This window comes from Aythya ferina, assembly GCF_964211825.1.
Source record: "Aythya ferina genome assembly, chromosome: 24".
Taxonomy (NCBI): Eukaryota; Metazoa; Chordata; class Aves; order Anseriformes; family Anatidae; genus Aythya; species Aythya ferina.
This window is the reverse complement of record NC_140322.1, coordinates 5,543,331-5,569,629: the sequence shown is the minus strand read 5'-3', so window position 1 is coordinate 5,569,629 and position 26,299 is coordinate 5,543,331. Positions and strand designations below refer to the sequence as shown.

Genomic DNA, 26,299 nt, shown 5'->3' with positions numbered 1-26,299 from the left:
AGCCAGTCATTGACTCGGGTGCTCTTAGGAGCTGCACCGTGGAGTTTCCTGTGCAAATCCCCGTAATGCCCCCCAAAAGCGAGGCAGCTGCGTGCTGCTCCTGTTTGCTCCTGTTGTGCTTGGGTGCATGCACTTGCCCAGCCAGTTCCCGCATCTCTGGTGTGGAGGCATTACCAATGGAGAGGCTCTAGTTCAGTTTTTACACCTCCGTGCATGCTGTTGTGTTTAAAAGCTCCCGAGTTAATTTTGAAGTGTGCTCAAGTCCCATTTCTAAAGAGGATTTGGGTAAATTCTCTTTAAAATTATCTTGGGGTGGGATTTTTTTAGAGCTGATAGAGTTGGACCCTGATTTACTGAATGGAAAAACTGAACAGGTAGCTGAAACCTCTTTTGGAAGGGAATGAGAACCGATTCCCTTGTTTCTTTGATTATGACTTATGATTTTGCTCTTTTTATGTTTTTATTTGTAAGAACTAATGCTCAAAAGCAACTTAACTTGATTGTGACATGTTTCTTTGATTTGTTAATGTCTTGGAACGAAAGCAAAATTGATCTGAAACCTAAGCTTATTAAAATATTGTCTCTTTTGCCTAGGGGCCAAGGGATGCAGAGAATGATGAGAATGACAAAGGGGATAAGAAAAATAAGGGCACATTTGATGGCGATAAATTAGGAGATCTGAAGGAGGAGGGGGATGTGATGGATAAAACAAATGGTTTGCCTGTGCAGAATGGAATCGACACAGATGTCAAAGACTTCAGGTATGTGCACCATCAGTTAATAATTAATCAGTGTCACACTTTTCTGAAAGATCTTTCATGCTCTGGGAACAGTAGTGAAAAGCCTTTGTTGGCTCACTGAAGCAGTGTCCTAAGGACTATAGCATACGCAGGGACGTGCTTGTGAGGAAGTGGAGGATAACTGATGGCCTGCGCACACCTGGTTCCATATTGTGTAGTCTTGGGATTGTTTTCACATGCAGTTTTAGCTACTTTGCATGGGATTCTTCTGGAAATACCTACCGAGATGTTGACCCTGCCTGTAGAGTGGTCTGAGCTGTAGTTGAGTTCTTGGACTTGTTCCTCGTAGCTCTTGAGATTAAGGCCTTGTGCAATCTGGCTATTGATAAAATCAAAGAATGTATTTCTGTTTCTTGCTAGCTCACCTGCTTGCTGAGCCTTGTGTTGGCATGTAGGAAAGCTGTAAAAGGAAAACAAATACACTGTGAGCCCATACTGCTGGCCCTTGAATAGAGACGAACCAGTTCTCAGTTCAGCCCAGTGCTTATGTTAGGCAAATAGGAAACCATGGCAGCTGTTTCAGAAAGGTTTCAAGTGAGATACAGTGTCAGAGCTTTATGTAGTTAGTAGTTATGGAATAGCTTTATGAAAAATAACATTGCCATTTCTGAAATGTCTTGTTATGGCTTTCTCCTCACTTGAGGACGAAAAAAAGAAGAGTACTTGTACACTTGTACTGGAGCAGGTCTTTGAAGTGCAGAGGGTTGGGGATTTTGTGGTGTGTGTGGTGTTTTTTTTTTTTTTTTTTTTTTTTAAATACACAAATTATTCTGTAGAATTCATACCAGGAGGGTCTGGAATAGCTGCCTACATCTTCTTTCTTTTTTCCCACCATCTTTGAGTATCTCTGGGTAGCAGTGTCTGCTGCTGAGAGCTGATGCTGTGTGACAGAGCATTAAATGGATGTGCCCAGTGACGGATGTGTTTTCTCTCCGTGTAGCCGCACACCTGGTAATTGCCAGAACTCTGCTAGTGAAGTAGATCTGCTGGGTCCAAACCAGAACGGATCCGAGGGCTTAGCCCAGCTGGCGAGTACTAATGGTGCCAAGCCGGTGGAAGATTTCTCCAACATAGAGTCCCAGAGTGTTCCTCTGGATCCCATGGAGCACGTTGGCATGGAGCCTCTGCAGTTTGATTATTCTGGCACTCAAGTACCCGTGGACTCAGCCGCAGCCACCGTGGGGCTCTTCGATTACAATTCCCAGCAGCAGGTAACGTACCGACAGGGCTCCTCTGCCGGAGGCATCCTGGGGTCAGTGTGAGCTCAGGCTCTCGCCTTGGGGCGTTACGGAGGAAGACTCAGGATGGTTTCATCGTTCCTGTGCCATACGTGTGTCTGCAGCGCGCTGCACGTAGCCTCCTCATCAGCTCGACGCAGGAGACCTGTGTTAATTGCAGTCCGAGCGGCAGGTGGAAGGGCCTGTAGCAAACAGCCAGACACAGCAGGGTGCTGGCGATCGATCATCTGTAGCTTTTGAGTAAGCTTGCCTTGGAGAAGAGCTTTTAATTAGTGAGGTGTACTAAGCAACAAAACCCTTGAGCCCTTAACGTGACTTAGAGGCCAAACCACTGCTCAGCCTGGGTGCTGCAGCCCCGCTCTGGGATCTCGGCAGTACTGATCAGAGGAGGCCGAAGGGATGGTGAATCTGAACCAGCTCGATCTTACTGGAGCATGGTTCAAAACCCGGGGTCAGAGTCCAGCACTACAGAACTTTATCTCAGCCCGGTGGGTTTGTTTGACCTTTTCTCCCATAACAGCAGCCCAGACTCCTCAGCCCGGACAAGTAAGGCGAGTCCTGGCCTTGCTGTTTGGCCTTTCTTGAATGCTGGGCCTAGATCCAACGATCGACTTGTAATCTGCTCCTGTTCCTGCCCGTTTGGGTAACGACTGTAAATGTTTATTGCTTTCCTTTTGTAAGCGTAATATCCTTCAAAGAAGAATAAAATCCTTTGTTGGAGCTTATTGCAGGAGTATATTACTGGCCCTGGGTTTCCTGAAATATCTGATCGGTTTTTAGCAAAACAGCCTGATTGACACTGAGTACAGAGGAAGGACTGTTGCCAATGTTTATATGAAAGCCCTGCCTTCAGAGACTTATCGTAGTCTTAAAGGCAGTGTAAATAACCGTTAGTTTAGTCGGTTGTTCTCTTATGTAGCACGTTGGGGAGGTTAATGGAGGAAATTTTTTTAATGATTAAGCTAAATAGTCGCTGTATAGCTCAGAAAGGAGAAAAAAGCAAGCTGTTCCCAAGTCTTTGTCTTACTCAGGTGTAGGACCTTGAATGCAAAACTTACTTTGGCTTTTTTTTTTTTTTTAAGCAATTAAACAATGAAACTTGTTTTGCTTATTTTTAGGCATGTTGCAGCTATCTGACTTTTAAAGAACCATCCTGTATGGGAAAACAACCGCAGAGATGTGAAGCCTGTGATTTCTATTTTGTCTGGCAGTGTTTTCTGTTTAAGGCTCATTTACAAGTTGGTTCAAGCTAGTTTTTTTTTTTTCCTAGCCTTTAAAAAATAGGACTAAAAAAAACCTGTTGAAGCAAGGCATCCCTGGAAAGCATGTTTTACCAAAGTGCATTTCTGGGTTCAGGCTCTGGATGGCCCTGTAGACATGCCTGTGTTTTCTCTGTATAGCGCATAGTAATACCGGTGTGGAGCTGATGTAATCTCTATGTAATCATCCGTAAAGCTTTTTTCTGTGTTGCCTGTGAAGCTGTGGTTCTGTCATTTCTTTAAACCGAAATTTGGTGGGAGAGCAGGAGATGTCCTGGTGCTCTGAGTGTGGCTGGGTGCCTTCTGCCTGGGTCTGGCACGCTCAGCGCTGGCTGGGAGACGCGGAGGGCAGGCAGGGCAGGCTGCTCAGTGCGGGCTGTTATTGTAAAATTCCAGCTTTGTTGCAACAGCTACTCACAACGACGGTAAGCGCGAATGACAGGCTTTTGTAAGCATGAATGTTGCATTAAAGATAGAAAATCATTCTTAATTTTTTTTCACTGCCACACGACCTCTCACTGCACGCCGGTGTAAGCGCAGCATGCCTTGGCTCAGAGTTGGACCCGTTTCCTTAATATGTTCTATCCAGCAGCCGGGGCTCCTTAGTATTTGCTGCAGCTTGGATGAAAGAGGTCTGTCTTCTGAAAGTACAGGGCTTTTTCCATTCATTTGTCGGAAACACATCCCGAGTGTCCTGAACAAAAAGATCTCTTTAAAAGCGTCTCTCTTGGTCCGTTCGGAAGCGTCACATACGTTGAAGGGATTACAAGCAAGTGCAGCTAAAAGCAATATTAAGAAGGGAAGGTCTTAATCACGTGTAATCTGATTAGAGATGTCAGATGTTTATATTGCAGAAGAAACTGGATTACAGAAATCTAATTGCACAGTGTTTCCATAACCGTGTAACACGGGCCGGGCTGTGCTGGTTTCTTGGAATTCCCTCTGAGCTCCCCCGCACGCTGCTAGAGATACCTCACTCCTGTACCTGTGTGAGAGAGAAAATAGCCTCAGTCTTTGAAATGTCAAGTGACACTGCTGAACCCCTCCAAAGCTACGGCACTTGTTCGTGGGTTGTCACCAAATGCCATTTGTAAGAGGTTAAAATGCTCCGTGTGGGGATTTGTGTGGATTCCAGCTAATGGCTCTTTAAGGACTATTCTTCTCTTTCTTTCCACTTACTGGAAACTACAATTTAACGTGGAAATGTAGTTTAACCTTGATTTAATGTAAGTTTCTGAGTAAGATGACAAAAATCTTTTACTGGAGATTGACCTTTGGTCTTCTGCGATCTGTTGGAACGTGGGGCTGTGCTGGCAGCAGACTGAGACCGTGCATCCAGGCCTTGGTAAGGCTGCCATTAAATACATCGGGTTGATGATTCCCAGAGCTCGTGTGGCGTAGGGGCTTAGCTGGCTGAGCACAGCCTGAAATTCTGACAGTGTTGGCTCTGCTCCCCTGCGTGTGGTACAGGCAGTGCACAACCCCCAGCTGCACAGAGCTCCAGCTGCTCACACACCTGGGGAAGTTGAGTCTTGGTTTGGAGGCTTAGAGAAACTGCCTTTTAAAGCATACAGGGTGGGGAGAGAGAGAGGTGGCTGGCTGACGCTGCCAGAGTCCAGGGCTTAGGTATCAACATTTACCTGTTCTGCCTTTGAAAGGAAAGCTCTGTACAGATTTGGGAGGTTTTCTGCAGCCAGGAGGAATGCAGCCCTTCCTCCTGCCTGCGGCGCAGTGTAAGCGGCCGAGTGTTTGCCCGTGCCTTTACAGAAGCTCGAGAGCATGGTCTGGGGAAGTAATGGTAACAAAGCTGGGGCCGGATCGTTAGTTCTCTTACTTAGCTTAGGATGCAGATGTAGAGATTCTCGTTTGTTTTTTTCTGAAGCAGATGAAAGGGCTCTGCCCTGCCACTGTGTTCCATATTCTTCCCTTCTGTTACACCAGTTGCAACTTTAGGTAAAGGAGCATCCTTTCTGTCTCATCTTTGGGTCTGTGAACTCTGCAGCAGCCGTTTGCAGGGTGCGCTGGGCACTGCGCCTTCATTTCAGCAACAGCACAATGCACGTGGGTACCTGCGGGGCTGCAGGTCAGATCCAGCGGTCATCAGCTGTGGTCACAAGAGGGAGAGAGGGCAAGCAGACAGCGATGATGATTAAAAAAAAATATAAAAAATATTAGGTCAAATATTTATGTTTTGAGTTTTTTTGCTGCTACTACTAATTTAAAAATGAATCATTGAGATGCATTTTGGAGGTGTAGAAATCACTGCATGTGTAGGCTGGGCAAAAGATAACTTCGTTTCAGAGGAGACAATGAGCTGCTGAGCTGAAGGGCAAAAAGAAAACCCACTTACCTAGCCATTTCTTCCACTGTTCGCTTGACAGAACGCAGCTTAGCGTGATGGAAGATCTGATACCAGGGATGCAAGAGCATGGAAAGTTAAAAGTTTGAGTCAAGCTTTTGCAGCTGAAGAAAGCTAGAATATTTGATCACTGAATTCAGCCCAAAAGCAGACCAGAAAAGCAAGCACGGCTGTTCTAGATGTGTCTAGAGCAATGAAGCAGTTGAAGGTTGTTTCTTGTTTTGTTTTTAAACTCTTCTGCTGGTTCTGATCCCAGCGACATGCTCATGGAGACTCCTACAGCGCCGCTACCCTTCAGTCCATTTCCTGGAGGTCACAGTGTCCGCGATGTGCTTGCTTTATTTAACTAAGAGATGTCACTAAGTATTTGATCCAGCTGCTAATGACAGATGATATATTAGTGAAGATTACACCCCTTGCAAGCACTCAGCGTTGTGTAAGCATAAAGTATTGTTGAATGGTGTTTAATTAAAAAGAATGAAAGGCAGGGGGAATGTTTTCTGAGTAAAGACTGCTAGGAATGCTTTGTGAGGTTAGGCCTGGGGAGGTGAGAAAAGACCTGTGGATTTGATGCGTTTTCCATGAGGAGCATTAGGGCCCTCCTTGGACATGTGGAGCTGTCCTGGCATGTTTGGGGTAAGCAGCCTTTAGGGAAGGCATAGGTTGTGATCCCCCAGGTATTGAGTTTCCAGTTCTTAAATCTGGGTCTGATCTGTTGCATGTTGTTTCTCCTTTGGAACCTAAAATAGACTATTACTTTTTTTTTTTTTTTTCCCCACATTTTCTCCTTAAAAAGCACAGTTGCTTATCTTCTTAGGAGAACCGTGTCCAATTTTCACTTACAAAGCCCCTCGCTTCCGAACTGATTCTGTCCTTGTTGATTGCTGCAAATTTCTGCCAGAAATCTGGGCGGAATTATTATTGCAGCTTCTGACAACTGCAGCTTGGCTGTCTTGCTGGAGACCTGAGAGGAGGGCAGAGATAATAGGTGTGAAAACTCTGTAGCGTTTAGGCCCCTTTTATTTCCAGGTGATTAGAGAGAGAAAACACTTATCACAGCAGCTCGTGGAGTCATTCACACTTCAAAAATGATCACTTTTGGAAATAAATGGGTATGAACATTGCTTCTGGCTAGTTCAGAGTGGCCGTCTGCATGTGCTTTAAATGTTTTTACTGGAGATGAGCAGTGGTCTGCTGAGGTTCTGATTCAGGGAGTTATGTTTGCGTAGAGACATCTAGTTGGGCACAGGAGACGGGGAAATAAGGTTAGCAAGTTCAGTAAGTTTATGCAGTGTCTCAGTAACACTGCACGTCGCTCCTAAAGGCTGTAGTGAACATTAAGTTGGCAAACTTGTATGTGCCTTGGGTGACTTAACCAGAAAGTCCCAGGGGCTGTTTTCTGACTGTGGCAAAGAAGAATTCATGCTCCTCGCCTGGATTTATGTAGGTGATTTTGGGGATGAAGGCAAGAATGGAAAGAAAAAAGCATTTTGTCCCTCATTTGTCCGAGGGGCTGTGGGCTCCTGACTCTGGAGGACCTCCGAAGCTGTCCCGAGTCTATCATCTCTCCCGCTCCAAGCTTTACACCATGCTGGTGTCTCGCTGGCCATTTCAGAGCATCTCTGAAAGCAGCTTGGGCTGCCTGGTGCTGCAGCTGTGTTCTCGGTGTACCTGGTGCTGTTGGAGCTCTGAGAGAGGCTGTGGCAGCCACCAGTGGTCCCCCTGCTGCAGCGAGGGGTGCGTGTGCCTGCGGAGCTGGGAAGGCGAGGCCTTTGGGCAGCGTGCAGAGAGCAGAGAAAACCCTGGGTAGGGCTCAGCTGTATTTCAGAAATGCTTTCTTTTTAGGCGGATTATTGTGGGCAATTGGTTTCAAATACGGTTTTGTCATTTCACTTTGAGATGTTTCCTGTTAAAGAGGAGTGGCTGTGGCTGTGGAAATAAATCTAGTATAAAGGGATTGGTTTAAAAGACACTGAGAGAATGCTTTTTGTGCATGAGTAAAGGATCCTATTTGTTCTTTTGTCCCTTCAGTTGTTCCAAAGACCGAATGCACTTGCTGTCCAACAACTAACAGCAGCCCAGCAGCAGCAATATGCATTGGCAGCTGCCCATCAGCCTCACATAGGTAAGTCTAGCACTCGATACGTTACCTTGTACTAGATGTCTTTTAGCCCTCAACGTCCTGGGAAAACGGCAGGAAAAAAGATTGGGCCGATTTTAGAGAATCCTAAACATGTTTTTGCAACTGGTAAGTACTTGACATATAAGCAGAAGAATATTGTTTGAAGATATACTTGAAAAATTCTGGAGATGTCTTTTGTGCACTTTAAAAGCTCTAGAGCATTCTTGTCTGGAAGGAACGACACTCGCTCTTGCTGAGAGTGCTGTTCAGTAATGAGAGCATTTTGAAGTGCTTGCTTGCTATGAATTGGGCTGAGCAGCATAGTGAAGTGAGGGGAAAAATGCTCAGTCCAGTGGATGCCTGAATGTGCTTCCTGTGGTTCAGCTGTAAAACTCATGTTTAAATTATCGCAGGGTAGAATTTTAGGCTGCCTGGGGTCTGACTTTAACTTAAAGCAGTAATTTATGCAAGCACGTGATCCGTATCATTAAAACAGTATGGATTGACTGGGAAGAAAGCACTTGATCCTCTGCAGAGAAAGAGAACTGTGAAAGGGTCTACTCCTGGATGATTAGAGTTGAACTATCTCAAGGTTAAATGTTTTTTAGCACAATAGGCAAATTAATCTGTAGTTCTTGGTACCCAGAAGCCCATTACAAATGTGTTGTGGCTCTCAGCTCTGTGCAATGCAGTTCTGTAGTTTTTGGAGTTCAGGGATAGAGCTGAATTAAGCTCTTCGGCTTTAACTTATTCTTCTTCACCTTTACATGGCCACCAGTAATTTCTCTAATGATTAACTCTTTCCTTGCAGAGGAGGTAATGCCTGCAGGCACTGTCAGTGCCGTGATGCTGTCCATACATTGCTGAGCTCCTTCCAAAGTAACGCATTGAGTGCTGGTATTGTGTAGTTGGCCTGGAGCTCAGAAAGTAGGCTAAACTGGTTCTTGATTAACTTGCTACTCCAAACAAGCAATTAGATAGCCTTCATATCTAGCTGCTGTTAATAAGCACTTAAACAGTGAGGGTTTATCTGCACTGCAGAGGTACCCGAGCAGGTATGGGTACTATATGTAGACTGTTTTGCCAATCTAGCCTTCCTTATGGGGCACTGCGGTGTTAGAATTAGGTTGATTTTTCAATGTAAACCTTATTCTCTGTAGTTTCCTATAATAAGACTCTAGGAAACACAGAGGCTACTCACTGCCTATAGAGAGCAACCTATAAAAAGCTTGAAAATAGTAAAGCAACATGAGCCTTTCTTCCACACTGTTCAGTCAGACAATTTGTCAGCCAAATAGCCAGAGGTATTTTGGTAGGGCTTCAGTTCTAGTCAAGTCTGTTTTTACTGACAGGTATGTTTTCAGCAGGTTTAGCTCCTGCTGCCTTTGTCCCCAATCCATACATCATCAGCGCCGCTCCTCCAGGCACGGATCCCTACGCAGCCGGACTTGCAGCAGCTGCAACGTTAGGTGAGGTACTTCCAGTTGTCTGTGCATTCCTTGCCATGTTCTGTACCAAAACTGTTCTTGAGACTCTGCTGATTGTGGCAATAAATTATTAGTACACTGTAACTTCTGCAGGGAGATAATTGTATATCATTGTGGAGTTGAAGCGGAATTTGTCTCAGAAACCATGTTTTCTGTAGATTAAATGTGATAATTCTTGTATAGCACTTGCTGTGGGCTCTCTTTCTGCTGAGGATAAACAAGCAGAGCAAATTTGAAGTGAAGCACTTGCAGAGATAAGTGTTGCTACATGTTTGGGACGCTTTGGTAACTGACAGTAGTGAAAGATAGCATTTAAAAAGTGTATTTATAAAGGTATGAAGATGGAGGATGTGTTTTCCTGCCAGGAATATTGCATCTTGTTGCTACTTAGCTTGATTTACTGCAGTGTATCCTGCAAATGATATCTTTTCCCTTTGCTAGCTGCCTCTTAAAAATACATGCTTTTTAGATCGTGTAGGTGAAAACATCCCGTGTCTGCTGTGAGGCTTACGCGATGAGTGTGTCGCTTTCCAGATGGCAGGCAAAGATGGTGGTTCTAGGCTTTGTGCAGGATCTTTCTCCCAAACGTTCAAGTATCAGTTTCCAAATTCTTTCCAACTGTCGTAGCCAAAATTGTTGTATCTCGAGATGACAGCTCGGGAAAACAGCTTATCAGACGGTGTGAAGAACACATTGCACGTTGAACTTCTACTGCATATGCCACAAAGTTCTGGCCTTAGCGGCGAGGACAAAAGAAGAATGTACTTTCAGAAGAGTATTTTTATAATCATGCTTCACTTTTTTTGAGCCACCTGGAGTGGAAGCCGCCTTAGTTTTAAATAGAAGCCGCTTAGCTGAGAGCAGTGGTTATTTTGTAGTGAAGGCTGCACACCGTTGCCGCGTTCCACTTGGATGTAGTTTGCTTGCTCCTTGCAAACCTCTTCTGCTGTGAGATAGTTTGTGCCCAATGGGAGCTGTGAAACCTTGGGTGTACGTGAGCAGAGCGCTCTGTCAGACAGCATTGTAGGTTTGGGCTGTGACTCCTTACAGCTTTAGCAGTTAGGTACGTGCTGCTGAGCTTCTAAGCTTTGGGGCCAGTATCAGGTCAGGCTTTGAAATGGGATTTTAGCAAGTGCTACCTGCTTGTATGGCATTTTTAATAGATCACAGGGAATTATGTAAGGAATCGAGTTTGTAATTCAAAGATGTGAGCTTTGGACTTCTTTGGCTGTTGTGAATTTTGTATGCCGATTGCATAATGGCAATGAAAGATAAGTGTAAGTAACAGCGTGTTGTGGGCAAACAGATGATGCTGTGATTAAATGGAGGAAAGCCAAGAGCTAGAGTACAAGGATATTTCTAATAGTCCAGGAGTCAATAAATCAGCACGTGATGAAGAAAGCATAACAATGAATGAATGACCTGAACTCATTGTGGAAAATGCAGGGAGCTGTAGGCAGGCCTTGCTGGGGAAGAGGGTGCTGGAACGGGATCAGGGCCAGTTACAGTCAGCGGAGTGCTGTGGAGCACTTCCTAAGGAAGTATTATAGGAAGAGGCTTCTGGGTGGCCTTTTTGTGTCACCTTAATATGCCTAAAGCTGGTGTTTGTTCTTAAGCAGGACACTGAAGTGCAGCGGAGCAGGAGGACAGGGTCTTCTTTTCATAGAAAGACCACGTGTAACTGCTGCTGGATTTCTAGGAAATGGCAAGGGTGTTCTCAGCCCCCCCTTTCCCCTCCCACCCTTTTCTCAGCAGGGTTGAAGCTGCAAATGCCCGAATCTCTGACTGAGGCCTTATAAATCTGAACTAGAAAATCCCCCCCAGGATAGCTGAAGCTTCCCAAAAACTGGCAGGAAAGTCTCGACCTGAATAATTTTTAAACTTTATGGCTCTTGAAAGCAAAGTGAAAGTGTGTAACGTGCTGCAGTGTGCTCACAGTGTTACAGCTCCGAGATGTGAGTTACTTGGTCTGTCCTGTTGGGCTTTGGACTCGGCTAAAAATGGCAATGCAACAAACTTTGCTTCTGGGTGGTGTTTGTTTTAGTGAAGGCACCTCTTCTGTCTAGACTCAGAGCTGTTTGGAAAGCCTTTTCTCTAATAAGAGTGAGTGATGCACTGCAGGGGGGTGGAACTATTTAGCTGTTCAGAGTTACAAGTCTAGCAGACAGCCTTCCTGATTTGTATGGGAGCATTAAATTGGGAAGACTTGGAGAAGTTAATGAGATGGAAGAAATGAGTTTGGAGTTGTCGGTAGCCTATTGTTCGCAGCTTCTCTTAAGAGTGGAGGGGAAACTTTTGTGTGTTTTATGGCAGAGATGATTCTGCCAATTAAGATTCGATCATTATGGCAGCTTTTTCATGATTGTAAGGCTGTCAGCCCTGTGATAATACTCTTTTCTTCTCAACAATAGCAGCACTTAAAAGAAGAGCAAATTTGAATAGAGGGACGGGCATCCTAGACCTAGGAGAATAGCTTGTGAGTTTAAACTTTGGGGAAGATGCTGCTGGCTTTAGGAAGTGTTGTGAAATTGCCTTCTGTCATTTGAGAGAGACGTCAACAACAGAAAAAGAAATCTTGCCTTTAGATTTTCCCTCTAAGTTGGGGAATGTTGATTCCTTCTGAGGTGATGCGTTACAGGTGGAAAAGTGTTTCTGTTCTTTGTAGAAAAGTGGATGCTGGAATAATCTGCACGCAGGAAAAACAGTGCTCCTAGACTGAAGGTAGAGTCTGTTCGGATGTGTCTGTGCTGGGCTTCTCAACTTGGGTTTCTTGGAAGCCTCGTTCACTTGGTGCCGAGCTGTGTCCCTTGCAGAGCCAGCCTGGAGCTGGAAGCGGGTATGGTCGCATGCACATAGCGCCTGGGACCGGGCTTTGGGGAGCACACACAGCTGGATCTTCCCCAGCTGCCTTGGGCATGGGGTCGTGCAAGGGTGCTTCTCCTGGTTTGGATTGGTGCTGGCCCCAGAGGGTTTGCACGGGGCTGCACAAGAGCCTTGGAGTTGAGCTGTTCCTCCCTCCCTTCCTAAAAAGTCACCACTCCTGGGACTCCTGGGATGTCCGTGGTTGCCCTACTGTTAATTCTGAAGCCGTCAGCCCACAAGCTGTAAATATTTGATAAAGCTGCTGTTTGCAGCCTCGCATTTTCAGACATGGGGTACCTGAGGCTCTGTAGCTGGGTGTTCACTAGGTCCTTACCCGGGCCAGGAATCCCGGCACGTCTGGTGCAGCTCTGCTGAGAGCAGCTACGGCTTCTGCTTAAAGTGACTGGAGAGGGAAGGCCGAGAGTAAAAGGGGAAAGCCTGCCCCGAACACACTTTGATATGTTTTTCCTGGTGTTTCCTGGAAGAAGTATTTGTGGGTGTCTATGGCCAGTAAGTGAGACACGGTAGTGGGAACATTTGATTGCAAAGACACTAAATGGCTTTTGTTTTCTCGTGTGTGTGTATCATTAATAAGTGTAAAAGCAGGTGTAACATCTGCAGTAAAGAAACACTTTGCATGGTTTTTTTTATGTCTGGCGATGATGACACACTTGCCCTCACTGAGAACGTGGTTCAGTAATGAGAACCTCATCGAGTACTCAGCTGAGCCAGACTTGCAGAAATACCTACAGCTCTTTTAAGCCTAGCTACCTGCAGACTTCAAAGGACTTGTCTTTTCTCCTTTTAAACACCCAAGGCTTTTGCAGATCTGATGAGCAATCTCTAACTAGGAGGGGAAAAAAGAAAACACTCTAGACTATGCTTGCTTGATAATTAAAACCGAGATTAAAATAACCCAGAGAGCTGCCCAAATTCTGCCCAGGTAAGGTGTATCGCAGCAACTTCCCAGTAGCCCAAGGACAAAGGCAAACCAGTTCCCTGCGTGTGATGGAGCACTGAGAACTGTTTTCTCTGGAGGGCAGAACCACTCCAGCGTTTTGCATCTGATCTGTGTTAGCTGGATGCAAACAGGGTGTGAGCCATCGATAACTGCGTGTCTGGAGCTGCTCAGGTCAGGAAGGGCAGGGCTGGTGGGGTTAAATCTGTTCTCTGGTGCAGTGACTTGTAAGACATAACTAACAGTGATACTTAAATGACTTAGTTAGAACTCAAATGCTAACTCTCTTAAAATAGGTTTTTTTCTTCATCTAAGAACAACTGTGGTTCAAATTCACTAACTACTAGTTTATTCGACAGTGTTGACCATGTGGCACTATCCTAAAAGGCTCCCCTGCTGTAAGGTGCTTTTGCTGTGGGGAAAGAAGCCACACATCATGGGATAGGTGTTGTACTTGAAAAGCTAAGGAAATACTTCTCCTCCTCCACTGACCTTTCCAAAAGATACAGAGCAGGCATATTAAAAATATTATTAGATTCACATAGGTGTTAGTTGGTGGGAGGGACCCCACTGCTCAGCGCCAAGGACTCGTTTCTTCTGCCATGTTATCGCAGTTCTTCACCAGCCAGAATTGGTTAAGGATATGTTCTGCTGTTTTATTATCACAAAATTAAGGGTACGATGTCCTGAGGCTTGAGAACTTCTGAAGATTCCTTGTGTTTTATGTTTTCTCTGTTTTCCAAGATTATTATTATTTTTTTTAAAGTCCCTTAAATGTAGCCAGCAGTTCAAGGACAGTGGAATAGTGAAAGATACAGGATCTTCTGGGCTCTTTAATGGTTATTTGTGAATACAAGGTAGGACTCGGTGGCTAGAAGAATGGCATTTTAGACACTTGCGAATTGATGCTATCCAGCTATGAAGAGGGATTTTTTAAAATTTATTTCTTGGAGATCTGATGATCGATGTTACTGAGCCGTGAGTGTCAGCTGAGATCAGGAGAGACTTGCACATCTCTGTTGTGCTTAAACAAATTTCCTTCTCTTTTTTGTTAGAGGCTAAAAAAAAAAATTTTGGTGCTTCACTATGTAATTAGGGTTCAACAATAAAAACGTGGAATTTCAGCAGGATCACTGGCAGCAGAATTGGACTTCATCTGGTAAGGTAAAAGCGAGTAAAGATGAAATTTCAGGTCTGACTTGTAAGCTCTCTTAAAATGAATAATGCAAATGGCAGAATGCCTTCGTATTTTCAAAGGATTTAAAGCAGATCACCTTGAAATAGGCTTTGTTAAACCAAGCATGAGGTGCAGGTATTTTTGGTGACCGTTTGCTGTGTGACGGCTGTGACACTCCACAAGCTCACTGATTCCCTTGGCGTTCTAGGCCCTGCGGTTGTCCCTCACCAGTACTATGGAGTTACGCCCTGGGGAGTTTATCCTGCCAGTCTCTTCCAGCAGCAGGCTGCTGCAGCTGCCGCTGCAACTAACTCGGCGAATCAGCAGACCACTCAGCAAACCCAGCAGGGCCAGCAACAGGTAAGTGGGCGGATGCTTTTGCACCTGAAGTCATTCGCAGCCATTTGTTGGCAAACACGTGTCCTTGGCGTGCGAGCAGAAATCATCACCGCACAATCGGTTTTCATGGTGAAGGCCCCGGAGAGGATGAAAATGCCCGTCAAATACTAGCTGTCAGTAAGTGGTGTGCTCTCATCTTCAGGATGATGCTTTTCCCGTCACGACTAGATTTAAAGGGGTCAAAATAACAGCAAAATGAATTAGTTTGGTATCTGTGCGAGGACTTGGAAACAAAAGTTGTGTGAAAAGAAAACACTGAACTTGCTATTTTTATAAGGCTAAGCCTACAGCTGTTATGCTTTAGTCGCACAAAAATAGAAGAATTTAACACCTGAAAGGACAAAATTAAGGATTTTTTTGGTGTGATCAGTTGTTACCCTATAAGTATGTTAGAGTTGAATATAGAGGTAGGTGTGTGTTGTTTAAATGGCGTTTACATTTCACAAAACAGGCAACGAAGGGCTGATGAGGGGACGCTCCTGCTTACACACTTTGTAAATGAGGTTGGTGGGGTTTGCACCATCCAACTGTTCTGTCTTAATCTCTTGGCAGGGGCAGAATATTGGCTTACATAGCTTGTATGTTTTCCAACAGAAGAGTAAAAGAATACATTTTTTGCAATTCTTTGTCCATTTTTGTTCTGAACTAGAAAAATCAACCTAGGTAAATCTTAATTTTTATCTAGTAAATCTTAATTTCAGTTAAGTAAAATAAGCATTTTGAATGTCTGGTATTTAATCATAGTTGTAACTCTGCAGATGACACTTGAATTCAGCAACTGCTGGAGGAAAAGGTGGAAAATGAGAGACTGCTTTGAGAATTAATACAGAACAATTTATATATATATAAAAAATATAAAAGTGTAATTCAGCTTTTCATTAAAGAGTATGGGAGTGCAAATCATAAAACTATGGAATCGTGGAATATCTGAGTTGGAAGGGACCCACAAGGATCACTGAGTCCAAATCCTGGGACCCTAAAGGACCACCCACCCCCAAAAATTGTCAAGTTACTGTTTATACTGGCACTAAAAAAAAAAACCAACAAAACTTTCACACTAAATCAATGGTAAAAGTGTAATTATTGTTACTAAAGCTCTGTAGTCAACTCAGGTGCTAAAGGATTAGAGGCGCTGTGCTGTCACTGCGTTGGGCTGTGCTCCCATTAGACGTGCTCAGATATATTCCACTTCTCCCCTTTCATGCCAAAGGAGGGGTCTGCAGGGCAGGTGTCAGGAGCTGGCCTGGGCTCCTGTTACTTGGCTGCCTCTGCTGCCCAGCTGTCTGCTGTTTGGTTAAAGCACTGGGCCTCCTGGAGCTGGCTTTACACAGTGTTATCAGCTGCTGTCCCACGGTAGTTCCTGCTTGGAAACAAAATGGGTTCATTATCTGACTGAAAAGCGAGGAGATTGCGTCGTAGCAGCGCAGAGCCTTCCTTTCTGGTGCTTGTACTTTGGAGATTTCAGCCCTCGGAGAAGATCACAATTGGTAACTGCATTTATTAGCTTCTGCTTCAAAACAAAAAAATCTAAAGCAAAAAAGTGGTTGTGTAGTATTATAAGGCCTTTTCAGATAATAAAAGCAGTGATGTTTTCACACCAATGATTCTGGACCAGTGACCAGAAGGAGAACACTTTGCTCCTGACAAAGTTAATCATCAAACCTCCCCACCTGGCAGGTCACTGACAGGAGCGCATTGAGCAGCCCTTCTGCACACATCCATGCACCCAGGTAAACGGAGTTGAGTGTGGCACATCTATGCTTTGGCATTCAGACTGGGAGCCTTTCCCCTTTAAATAGGTATGTGCTAAGAGAGCTTCTGCACAGGCTTAAGCTATTAAAACAACACATATCAATCATAGTAGCCTTGGTGATATTTTTCATTACTTCATAGCCACGGAGCAGGTGTGAGTGGGGATTGTGTGTATTGTTTTTAATGCAGGCCTTCCCTCTGTAAGAAGATGAGTGGGTAATTTTGGATGAAATTCTTCAAAGAAGTGCTGAGGCACGTGTTTTAGAAACCTAGAATGATGATTATGGACAGTTGATTTGTGATGCTCACGACATCTTACACAGGGGGGTGTATTTATAAACATGCCAGCGTTTCACTTCTGCAGCACGTCGTCCATCACACGCGTTCTGCAGTGCCCGTGTGCTGTGCCTGCTTACTGAGAGCTGCAGCTCGTTTCCAGCCTAGGAATTCTCCCAGGTTAGGAGTTCACATTCAGGCTTTGACAGCCATAGCTGACTCTGGGATGTCTCCAAATCTATTGGCTTCAGTATCCTCTCCCAGCCTCTGTGCACGGAGTAATTTTTCCTTTAAATAACTTTATCGGGTAACACACATGATGTTAATTTCTGCAACCAGACGTGCTGAGTACCAGAGGACAGCTTTTTTAATAAGCTGACCTCGCAAGTGGGTGCAGACTCTTGCATCACCACTGAGTAAAAGGCTTTTGCAAACAAAGCCTGTCGTAGGTAATTACAGGAAAGGTCAGTTTGCCATCTTCCCCTCTGAGAGCAACATGTGCTTAAACCACAAGAGCTACATACATAAAGACAGTGTGTGATCTCTGGTCATTATTTCCAGTGAGTAAGTGTCGTGTCACTGGGTCACCATTCTCTATGGTGGCTGGAAAAACCCAGGTCACCTCGTGTCATCAGCCCACAGCTCCAAAGTCAGGCTTTTAAGGTTTCTGCTCAAGTGGGCCTTTCTGGCAGAGACCGAATGCCATCTGTAATGGGACAGAGGCTCGCAGACACTTCTGACAGAGGATGAATGTTGGAGGTATGTCACGAAATGAAAAAGGTCAGAAAATGAAGCTCTTCCAGTTTATGCTCAGGGAGCCTGACAAAGGGTGTATTGTTTCCATCGGGTCCTATGCATTTACCCATGGTGATAGTGTTAAAACGTCCTGATGGAGAAGGCAGGATTTTTCCAAGTAAAGGGAAGGGGTTGTCACACACTGATTGTGACACAGCTGCTGCTGCGTGCAAGAACTTAAAGTAGGTTGCTGCTGGTGTCCTGCAAGTGTCTGGTTATCGTGGTTTACTCCTGGGGCTCGAGCTAAACAGACTGATTTTCCTCTGTTTTCTTCAGGTTCTCCGTGGAGGAGCCAGTCAGCGTCCTTTGACCCCAAATCAGAACCAGCAGGGACAGCAGACTGATCCGCTGGTGGCTGCTGCAGCTGTCAACTCTGCCCTTGCCTTTGGACAAGGGCTGGCAGCAGGGATGCCAGGTAGGGAGCCCGAGGGGGCTGTGACTTCTCCAGTGCCCAGCGAGATCCACAAAAATTACATTTTGTGTCTCTGCATGGTGTCATGTTTGCCTGGCGCTCAGCAGTGTTTTGTTTTTATTACAGTATTGGTAGGTTTTAATCTGTGGGTATCCAGGGCGTTTTGGAGAGGCTGTTAGATGCGAGCAGAGCTACCTGCGCCGCAGTTAAGTGAAAGCAGGGCTCGGGTCCCTGTGCCACGGATGAAACAAATGTTATCAACTGGATTGCTGTACTGGCACGTTAGCTGCTTGCCTACCCAAAAGAATTGATGGCTTCTATGGAAAGTTGTCTTCAGGTTTCTCTGTGGCTCATGCTAGCTTATGTGATCTTTATTTTAAGACCACCGAGACACCTTAGTCGTGTTCATTAGCCTTGTCTCTGCATCCTGGTGGGTGTTAGACTTTAACAGATTAAGGACTTCCTCCTCGTAATTTCTTCCAGACAAAAACTGGTGGCTTAAAAAATGAGAAAAAGAGACAAAGGCAGGGGTTTGTTATAATTTATTGTTCTGCGAGAGAGAAGCTGCAATATAAGCCTTAGCTCTGATCCGTGAGGCTGTACAAATGGTAAGACGTCGGTTATACAGGATGTGGTTGTAATGACCAAGGGCATACGTAAGTTTTTTGAATAATGTGCAAGTATGTCCTGTTGGTCAAATGTAACCAAACCAGATCATTTTAGCTTCAGACCTTCCCTCTAGAAGTGTCACAGCGTTGCTTCATGGTTGTTTTATGGCTAAAAAAGAATGCTGCCATATTAAGTTACACAGTGAGTAGCAGCAGATGTGCTTTCAAGTGATCTGTGAATTTTCTTAAATCTGCTTTTCTGAGGTTCTGGGGGCCATAGTTTCAGAACAAATATCCACAGAACAATTTCTGCTTTGTGACCTCGCTGTGGAGAATGATGTAATTTTTTCGTGAATGTGGGTTTCTTATGTGTGTGTGGTGTTTTAAACTATAGGATTCTGGAGCTGGGTACCTAAATTAACAGTTGTACTCTATAGAAAGTCTGCTGCTGTGTGTGTTACCAGCATATTTAAGAGTATTCATAAATACTGAAGGGTGCTTTATTATAAATACGTATCTTTAAAAAAAAAAAAAAAAAAAAAAAAAAAAGCACCTTAGATAAGTTTGGTGTCTTGTTTGCACGTGTGCACACAGCCCCTCCAGCATACAGCGGGAGAGTTGGAAGTGCGGTGTGCTCACATATGTGACAAGTGCCAGCACAGGCTGTACTTGTCAGGGGAAAGAAATAGTGCTGTAGTATTTTAAGACATTTTTTTCTCTGGATAACAGAATTTACACAGAGGATAATGTTAGTGTAGTAGTTTCAGGGGAAAAAAATCTTCCCTAACTGAAAGACTTAGTAAGGTAGAAATGGAGGTATGAAAGTTGTGGAATAATTCAGGATATAACTGTTAATTAAACAATCTTGCTTAACAAGAATCAAAACTGTTGTTCTCTCGCTTTATCTGTTGTGATCTTCCTTTAACAATGTTTCTGAACAGTCACTGTTGGATGGTAGCTGTGTGCTGTGCTGCTTGGTGAGCTCTGTGCTGTGCCTTCCCCCAGGTTACCCGGTGCTGGCTCCTGCCGCGTACTACGACCAAACGGGTGCTCTCGTGGTGAACGCAGGAGCCAGGAATGGCCTGGGGGCCCCTGTGCGTCTCGTGGCCCCCGCGCCCGTCATCATCAGCTCCTCTGCAGCACAAGCAGGTGAGTCCCAGACCAGCCAGGTGAAAATCTGCCTCGACCTGCGGGGAGTGGGACCGAGCCCCCCCGCACCCTGCTGGCGATGATGATCCACTTGCCCTCACTGAGATCCAATGCAGGGATTATTGCTGAGAACTTCCTCTGGACTCACTGTGGGCTGAGCCTCGAGAAATCCCCCTGAGAGGTAGCGTGGCTTAGACCGTGTTATTCTGCAGGGTTTCGTGACAGTTATTTAAACTGGTCTGCTGGCATCCAGTTTCCCACGTAATAAAAGGCTTTTAGCCTGTGTGAAACTCCCAGATGATCACCTTACTTGCATACAATGTTATGGGCCTGGTCTTTGCCATGAGTTTTATTGGATTTTATTGGGGTTCTTTTGGGAGGTCAAGGCTTTAAAAGGAATTTTTCAGCAAGAATCTGTGTGTGTAAGCAGTCCTTGCCAGTGCTGGTAACAGATTATGAAATGGGCTTTTTAATTGTTTCCTTGTAGCTCTCATTTTGCTTTTTCTTTAGAACTGGCTGGAAAACAGAAGTATTTGGTTTTGATGTTCTTAACACTGCAGGGTTTGGTTTCATGCACCAAAGGACAATTCTGATTGTTTCAAAACTTGTTTCTTGATTAGATATTACTCTGTGTGTGGCTGAATTGATTTGAATCTCAGTTTTTAGGAGAAAGGGAACTTTGTTTGATCTATGTAGCTCCAATAATACCAACAGCAGTAATAACAACTTTGCATTGTTGTTGTTTGCTGTCTCTGTGTAGGACTTGTGGAGCATAGGTGTAAAGTACAGAGATGTTTACAGATTTTTGATGTGAAAGGGAGGTTTTCTTGCTGAGGGGGGAAAAAAAAATCTGTGTGAAATAAAAGGATCCTGCTGAGGTTTAACTTCCAAAATGGATACAGAAACACATTTTTCAAACTCTGCATGCTGTTACTTTCTCTACAGCAGTTGCAGCAGCTGCAGCTTCGGCCAGTGGTGCAGCTGGTGGCCTGGCAGGAACAACAAACGGACCATTTCGCCCTCTGGGAACGCAGCAGCCTCAGCCCCAGCCTCAGCAGCAGCCTACCAACAACCTGGCCTCCAGCTCGTTTTATGGCAACAACTCTCTCAGCAGCAATTCCCAGAGCAGCTCCCTCTTCTCTCAGGGCTCTGCCCAGCCTGCCAACACCTCCCTGGGGTTTGGGAGCAGCAGCTCTCTCGGTGCCACGCTGGGGTCGGCGCTGGGAGGCTTTGGAACAGCAGGTAGGAGCTGCAGCTTCGTCACAGCTTTGGCTTTAAAAATGGGCAGTCCAGGCTGCTGAAACTTCTTCTGGCAGCTAATATGGTAGAGGTAACATGGCAAGTTTGTTATTTTGCTGTAAGCATTTGGCGCATTATCAGCCATCCCCTTGTAGCTACAGATGTTGTTAAACAGCTCTGGGTTGCCTTGCCTTTACTTGCATGTGCTCGGTGGAGATACTGGACTGACAGGAACGGGCTCTGGAGGGGTAACTGTGTGTGCTAGCTCTTACCTCAGAGTAATGGCTAAGTAACTTGCTTTTTGTAATTTAAAGACTCTTTTTATTTGAGGTGGTTTCTATGCTTTATTCTGGTCATTATTTCTATCATACACCCAAAAACCAGTCACTTTTTGTGGTTGCAAGAAATATTATGCACATCATTTCTTTGTTCAGATTTGTTCTGATTTGTTTGTTAGCCAGTTGGAGACAAAGATTTTTCAGAATAAAACCAACCCAGAAAGATGTTTATGGGTTGGGGTTTTTTCCTTTTTTCTTCCTTTTAAGTAGAACAATTGTTTTAATTGCTGCTTAGTCTTAGAGGTAGTAATTATATCCTGAACTTTCCTGCTTTCATCCGTCTGAAGGGGAAGTTAAAACATGCCTTTTGAACCTGGTTCATCAAAAAAAAAGACAGTGTCACTGCATCAAGTCACGATTTTAAATAAATTTATTCTAAATATTTTTCTTAATCCCAATGTGAACCATCTTGGATGAAGTAAATGCAGTATTCACTTCTTCCATTCCAGTTTATTCAACTAATTGAATTCAGTGACTAGTTTGCCCAAAGCCAAGATGCACAAACCGGTTTTCCCTTAATCCATGAATAAAATGTGAGGCTGTTGCTTCTAGAAATTATTTACAGTCATGGAAAAAAAAATCATTAAAATTGTTATCAATTCCAGTATTTACTAAACCAGATTTTAATGCAAAAATGACTTTTTTTTTCCTCAAGTAGACAGTGTTTTTAAAGAGGTTTTTATTTGGCTAGCAAGTAAACTCTTCAAAAACGTTAGTTTTGTGTTTAGCTTGAATTCTGATTACCATCTCAATAAAGCTGGATGCAAATGAGTAAAAAGAAATGACTCTTCAGATCTTTTAGTACAGTGAAAGGTGAGAATAAGGATTCCAAGTAAACATCCAAGAAACTGTACATGATCTTAAACATTAATAGACAAAATCTCTTGTTGGATTTGTTTGGGCTCTAACGGCCAAAGGATAAATACGAGGCACTGCTTGTAGGGTGATGCAGTATCTTATGTTGTACTAAGTGATATGCGTAGGGAAGAAGCCCTTTGAAGTACACAGACTTTTCTTTTGAGGGTTCAGATGCAAAGTGCAAGTGGTTGTGCCCAAAAGCCAAAATGCTCGCTGTTGTTTCTCGTTCTGTCGCTTCCTGTAGGTAGTTTTGTATCTTCTTGATCTTTCGGCTTTTAGGTTTTTGGGGCTGTTTTTCTGGAAGTGTTCTCTCAGTATGAAAACTCTTAAACTATACGAGACAGACAGGATTCAAGCTAATTATTTAAATTGAGGATTTCTGCTTGATCATTAGCAACATGACTTTATTAAATGCATTTCACATGGGCTCATACACCACCTGTAGGAGAACAACAGCCTGCTGCAGTGGCGTTGTTAATAGGTGCTGTTCTATTTTTGCCTGTTTTGCACGCCTCCCCAGCTCTCCGGTTGTCTCGGGCCCTTGTTGTCTTCACTCACTTCTGCTCTTGTCCTCCTTCCAGTTGCTAACTCCAACACTGGCAGCGGCTCCCGCCGAGACTCCCTCACAGGGAGCAGTGACCTGTACAAGAGGACATCCAGCAGTTTGACACCCATAGGACACAGTTTTTATAATGGCCTTGGGTTTTCCTCGTCTCCTGGACCTGTGGGTATGCCTCTGCCCAGCCAAGGACCTGGCCACTCTCAGACTCCACCACCTTCCTTATCCTCACACGGATCTTCTTCAAGTCTAAACCTGGGTAAGAGCCCCAGGGCCGCTGCCCCAGCACGGCACGGTGCTGCTGGTCTGCTCTCCTGCCGGGCAGAGACACAAACACCCCCGCTGCTGGGTGGGTGAGGTGCTTGCGGTCTGGTCGCTGCTCTTAGTCCTGCGAGAGGTTCCCTGATTTTGCAGAAGTAGGTGAAACACTGAGGCAGGATCTGTAGTACCTGTGTTGTGTGTCGGTGCCTCTCTGAATAGCTGAGCTGTCAGACAGGAAGGTACACGCATGGCCCGCTTGCTTCCTCATTTCTAAATTCAGGATAACATTTACAAGTGCTTTAAAAAGATTTTTTTTGCACAGATCTCAGTACCAGCACCAGTTGCTTGTTACCCTTGGGTTGAATAGATCTGTAGGACTCACCCTTAAACTTGTCAAATGTTTTAAATTATCCATTCAGTAATTAACGAGCTTAGGATACAGCTTCTTTCAACCAAAATAGGTAACATTATCAGGAGTGATACTCAACTTTTAGCAGAGGATTTTGTGAGTTTGCTTTTCAGAAATTCCCATCAGTATGCCCTTATCAAAAGCAGCTTAGTGCATAGCAGAGGCTTTCTTAATTTTGGTAAAGTCACTTGCATAAAGTAATGTATGTCTTCCATTTGAAATTTCAATTGGTCCAGAACTCCTGCATACAATGAAGTAAATCTTTTAGAATGAATAAAGGACATATTAAATAACAAAGCAGTGCTCATCTGAGCTTCCTGAAGTGTTCATTCCAGGGCCTCATAAACAAAAAAGATGGGTTATTCTTTGCCTTTGCACCAAATAATTTAGCAGTTGTTTAAAAAATGACTTTTTGTTTGTCAAGCATCAGTCTGGATGTGGGTGATCAGAATGCTTCCTAGATGCACACACGCTATTACTCATCAGATAGATTTGTTTACCACAAGCATATGTGTTCAGTGTTGATGCTGGCTAAAAGTTTGCATGAAATGGTAACAAATATGATTTTTAGATTTACCATCTCTTGTTCAGAGCTTTAATAGAATTTGAAGGGCTTTTAGCTTTATTTATGCAGCTGTACGGTCCTTAAGCTGACAGTTAAATAGCTACGATAAATTAGTGCTGAAGACTAACCAGATTCAGATTCTGGCACTAGGAAAAGGCTGTTGCCCCTGCAGGCAAACAAAAGAATGAATCTTAAAAACTGGATCAGAGAAAGGTTAATCTGTTCCAAGAACAAACACTGGGAAGGAAGGAGAGTTCCCATTTACATAAATGGCCTGTGCCCCCGAGCAGTGAGCCTGGGTCTTCCCACTCTGACAAAACGCTCCTCTCCTTGTAGCCACGGGTCCTCCGTGCCTGACTTCATGCTTGGGAGCTACTGTGAGAGAAACCTCGTAGCTCTGTGTGGTTTTTACCTGGAAATCTGTAAGAGGTCGCTTTATTAAGGTTATCTTCCACCCATAGCATAAGATGTTAGTGCTGAATGTAATCACCATTTCCTTTGGTTTTAAAGTAAGTTTTAATGCTATAAAAACAGCCCTGACACTACTACTTCCCTACAAGAAGCTTGAGGCAGGCCCCTTTCCTGTTTTGGGGTGATATCAAAAGTCATTGGTGATGGAGGCTGAGGAGAGTTACTAAATATCTAAAAATGAAAGGACAGGTGGGAACACGCAAACGTGGTGTTTGCAGAAAGGGAAATGAGGGCGGCCAGGTTTAGAACAGCCCTATCGCTGTGTCGTGGGGGCAGACGACACGACATGGGGGAGCCGTTTGATTTCAGGGTTACACGGTGAGGTAAGCTGGTGTTAAATCCTGCTCACCATCAGCGGATGTACAATTAAATGCCATGTAAGCCGTGGATTTGACTTTGTCCTGTCTCATGGATGTGAAAGTCGATCATCTCTTGGGCTTGTGTGCTGTGTGGAAGTAGTAACGATTCAGCTCCTGCTCCTCTGGCTTTCTGAAGGCTCATAGCTGTGAAAAGCGGTGTGTATTTGTCGCGTTAGGTGTTTTTTGGGCTTGTAAAGTGACCTTGTGAAATGTCTGGGCAATTGCAAGTACCTGAAATAGCCGTGCAGGCAGTTCTTATAAGAAGAACTGCAGGAGGAGGCAGTCTGAGCTAACCGCATGCTTTAAGCTCAAAGGTGTGTGCACCACGTGCAGCTGGGGTACAGCAGCTGTCGGTAAGTACGTGCTGAGGGGCTCTGATGGCAGCAGGGCTCCTCTCCTTTCCTGGTACTGATCAAAATTCTGAAATTCCACATACATTATTTAAAAGTAAATGAATTGTAACATTTATTTTTGGCCAGGTTACAGCTCCATCAGTTCATGTAGGCAGTGCCAGCAGCAGTTCTGTCGCTGACAACCAGGGGCACTGGGTGGTACGGGCAGGGGACACCGGGGGTGCCCTGGGGGCTGCTGGCTCCTGCGCTTCCCAGTGGGACCTGCCTGGTGCTGAGCTGCAGTGCAACCCAGCCCTCTTCTCTGCTGGCTGTCTTGGAGCTGTCTGTCTGTCTTCCTGTTTTCCACCGCTCTGCCCTGTGCACGCAGGCAACTCCCATGTTTCTGAGCAGTTTGGGGGCCCTGCAAAAGTCCAGTGGAAGCTTGCTTAGGAAGTGCTTTGTCTTTCCTAAGCAGCCTAGGAAAGACAAAGCAGCTTCTATGTTTCTTTCCGTATGTGTTTTATTTTTTTGCTCATCCTTTTGTCATTTTTTCCTGAAATCAGTAGTTCTTTTAATTTAACGTCTGTCTTAAGTGTCCCAGCAAGCACTAGGAAGATGACTTAGTGTTTGAAAATAGGAAGCAGTTGTTAGGGCTGCAGCGGGCCTCCGAGCATCTCCTCTGCATTGGTGTCCTGGGATAAAGTCTGTGCACATGTCGCTCTCCAGATACAGATTTCTCTGTATATATCCCACACACTGTAAAGACAACCTGGTCTTCCCCTGTCAGTCTGTTCAGAGACGACCGTGTCCTGGCTCCCTGTCGGAGGGGCGGTGCTCAGCCTGGGCAGCCTGGTGTTAGCGGGACCAGGAGGATGGCTGCAGGCAGCTTGCAGAGCTGCTTTGGGGGTTTGTTGGGGCTGAGGACACAGGAGAAACTGTCAGGGCCAGCACCTTGCAGGAGGCATCTCTGTTCTTTGCGATTTTGTCCCTCTGTTCAAGCTTAGTGTCCCCATGAGCCTCAGCAGCGCTGTTTCCAGCCCGTGCTGCTCTCGAAGAGGAGCTGTTTCTCTGTAGGAACTGGTAAAATCACACGAATCACACGAGCATCCTTTGCCTGTCTCCTTGTGCTCCCACACCTGTTGGCGTAAAGGAGCCTGAGCTTCTCCAGGGTTTCTGCCCTTGGTGGTGACGGATGGGTTTCAGAAGCAGTTGCTTTGTTAGGAAACCTGTCCCCCCCCCCAGTCCCTAATTCTCA

General features: G+C 44.8%; 1 protein-coding gene across 10 annotated transcripts in view; it reads left to right on the top strand.

Moving 5' to 3' along the window:
* Positions 1-26,299, top strand: part of PUM1 (pumilio RNA binding family member 1) — a 71,230-nt gene that overhangs the window by 31,187 nt on the left and 13,744 nt on the right. For 4 of the 10 annotated variants that reach the window (XM_084497402.1, XM_084497403.1, XM_084497400.1 and 1 more), the window contains exons 6-14: positions 595-761; positions 1,741-2,011; positions 7,688-7,781; positions 9,146-9,247; positions 14,471-14,622; positions 17,761-17,899; positions 19,510-19,653; positions 20,599-20,895; positions 22,670-22,906. In XM_084497402.1, coding sequence (XP_084353528.1) covers positions 595-761; positions 1,741-2,011; positions 7,688-7,781; positions 9,146-9,247; positions 14,471-14,622; positions 17,761-17,899; positions 19,510-19,653; positions 20,599-20,895; positions 22,670-22,906 — 1,603 coding nt within the window. Of the gene's footprint in view, positions 1-594; positions 762-1,740; positions 2,012-7,687; positions 7,782-9,130; positions 9,248-14,470; positions 14,623-17,760; positions 17,900-19,509; positions 19,654-20,598; positions 20,896-22,669; positions 22,907-26,299 lie in introns of all 10 variants that reach the window. The other 6 variants (XM_084497401.1, XM_084497399.1, XM_084497404.1 and 3 more) reach the window with 2 other exon arrangements.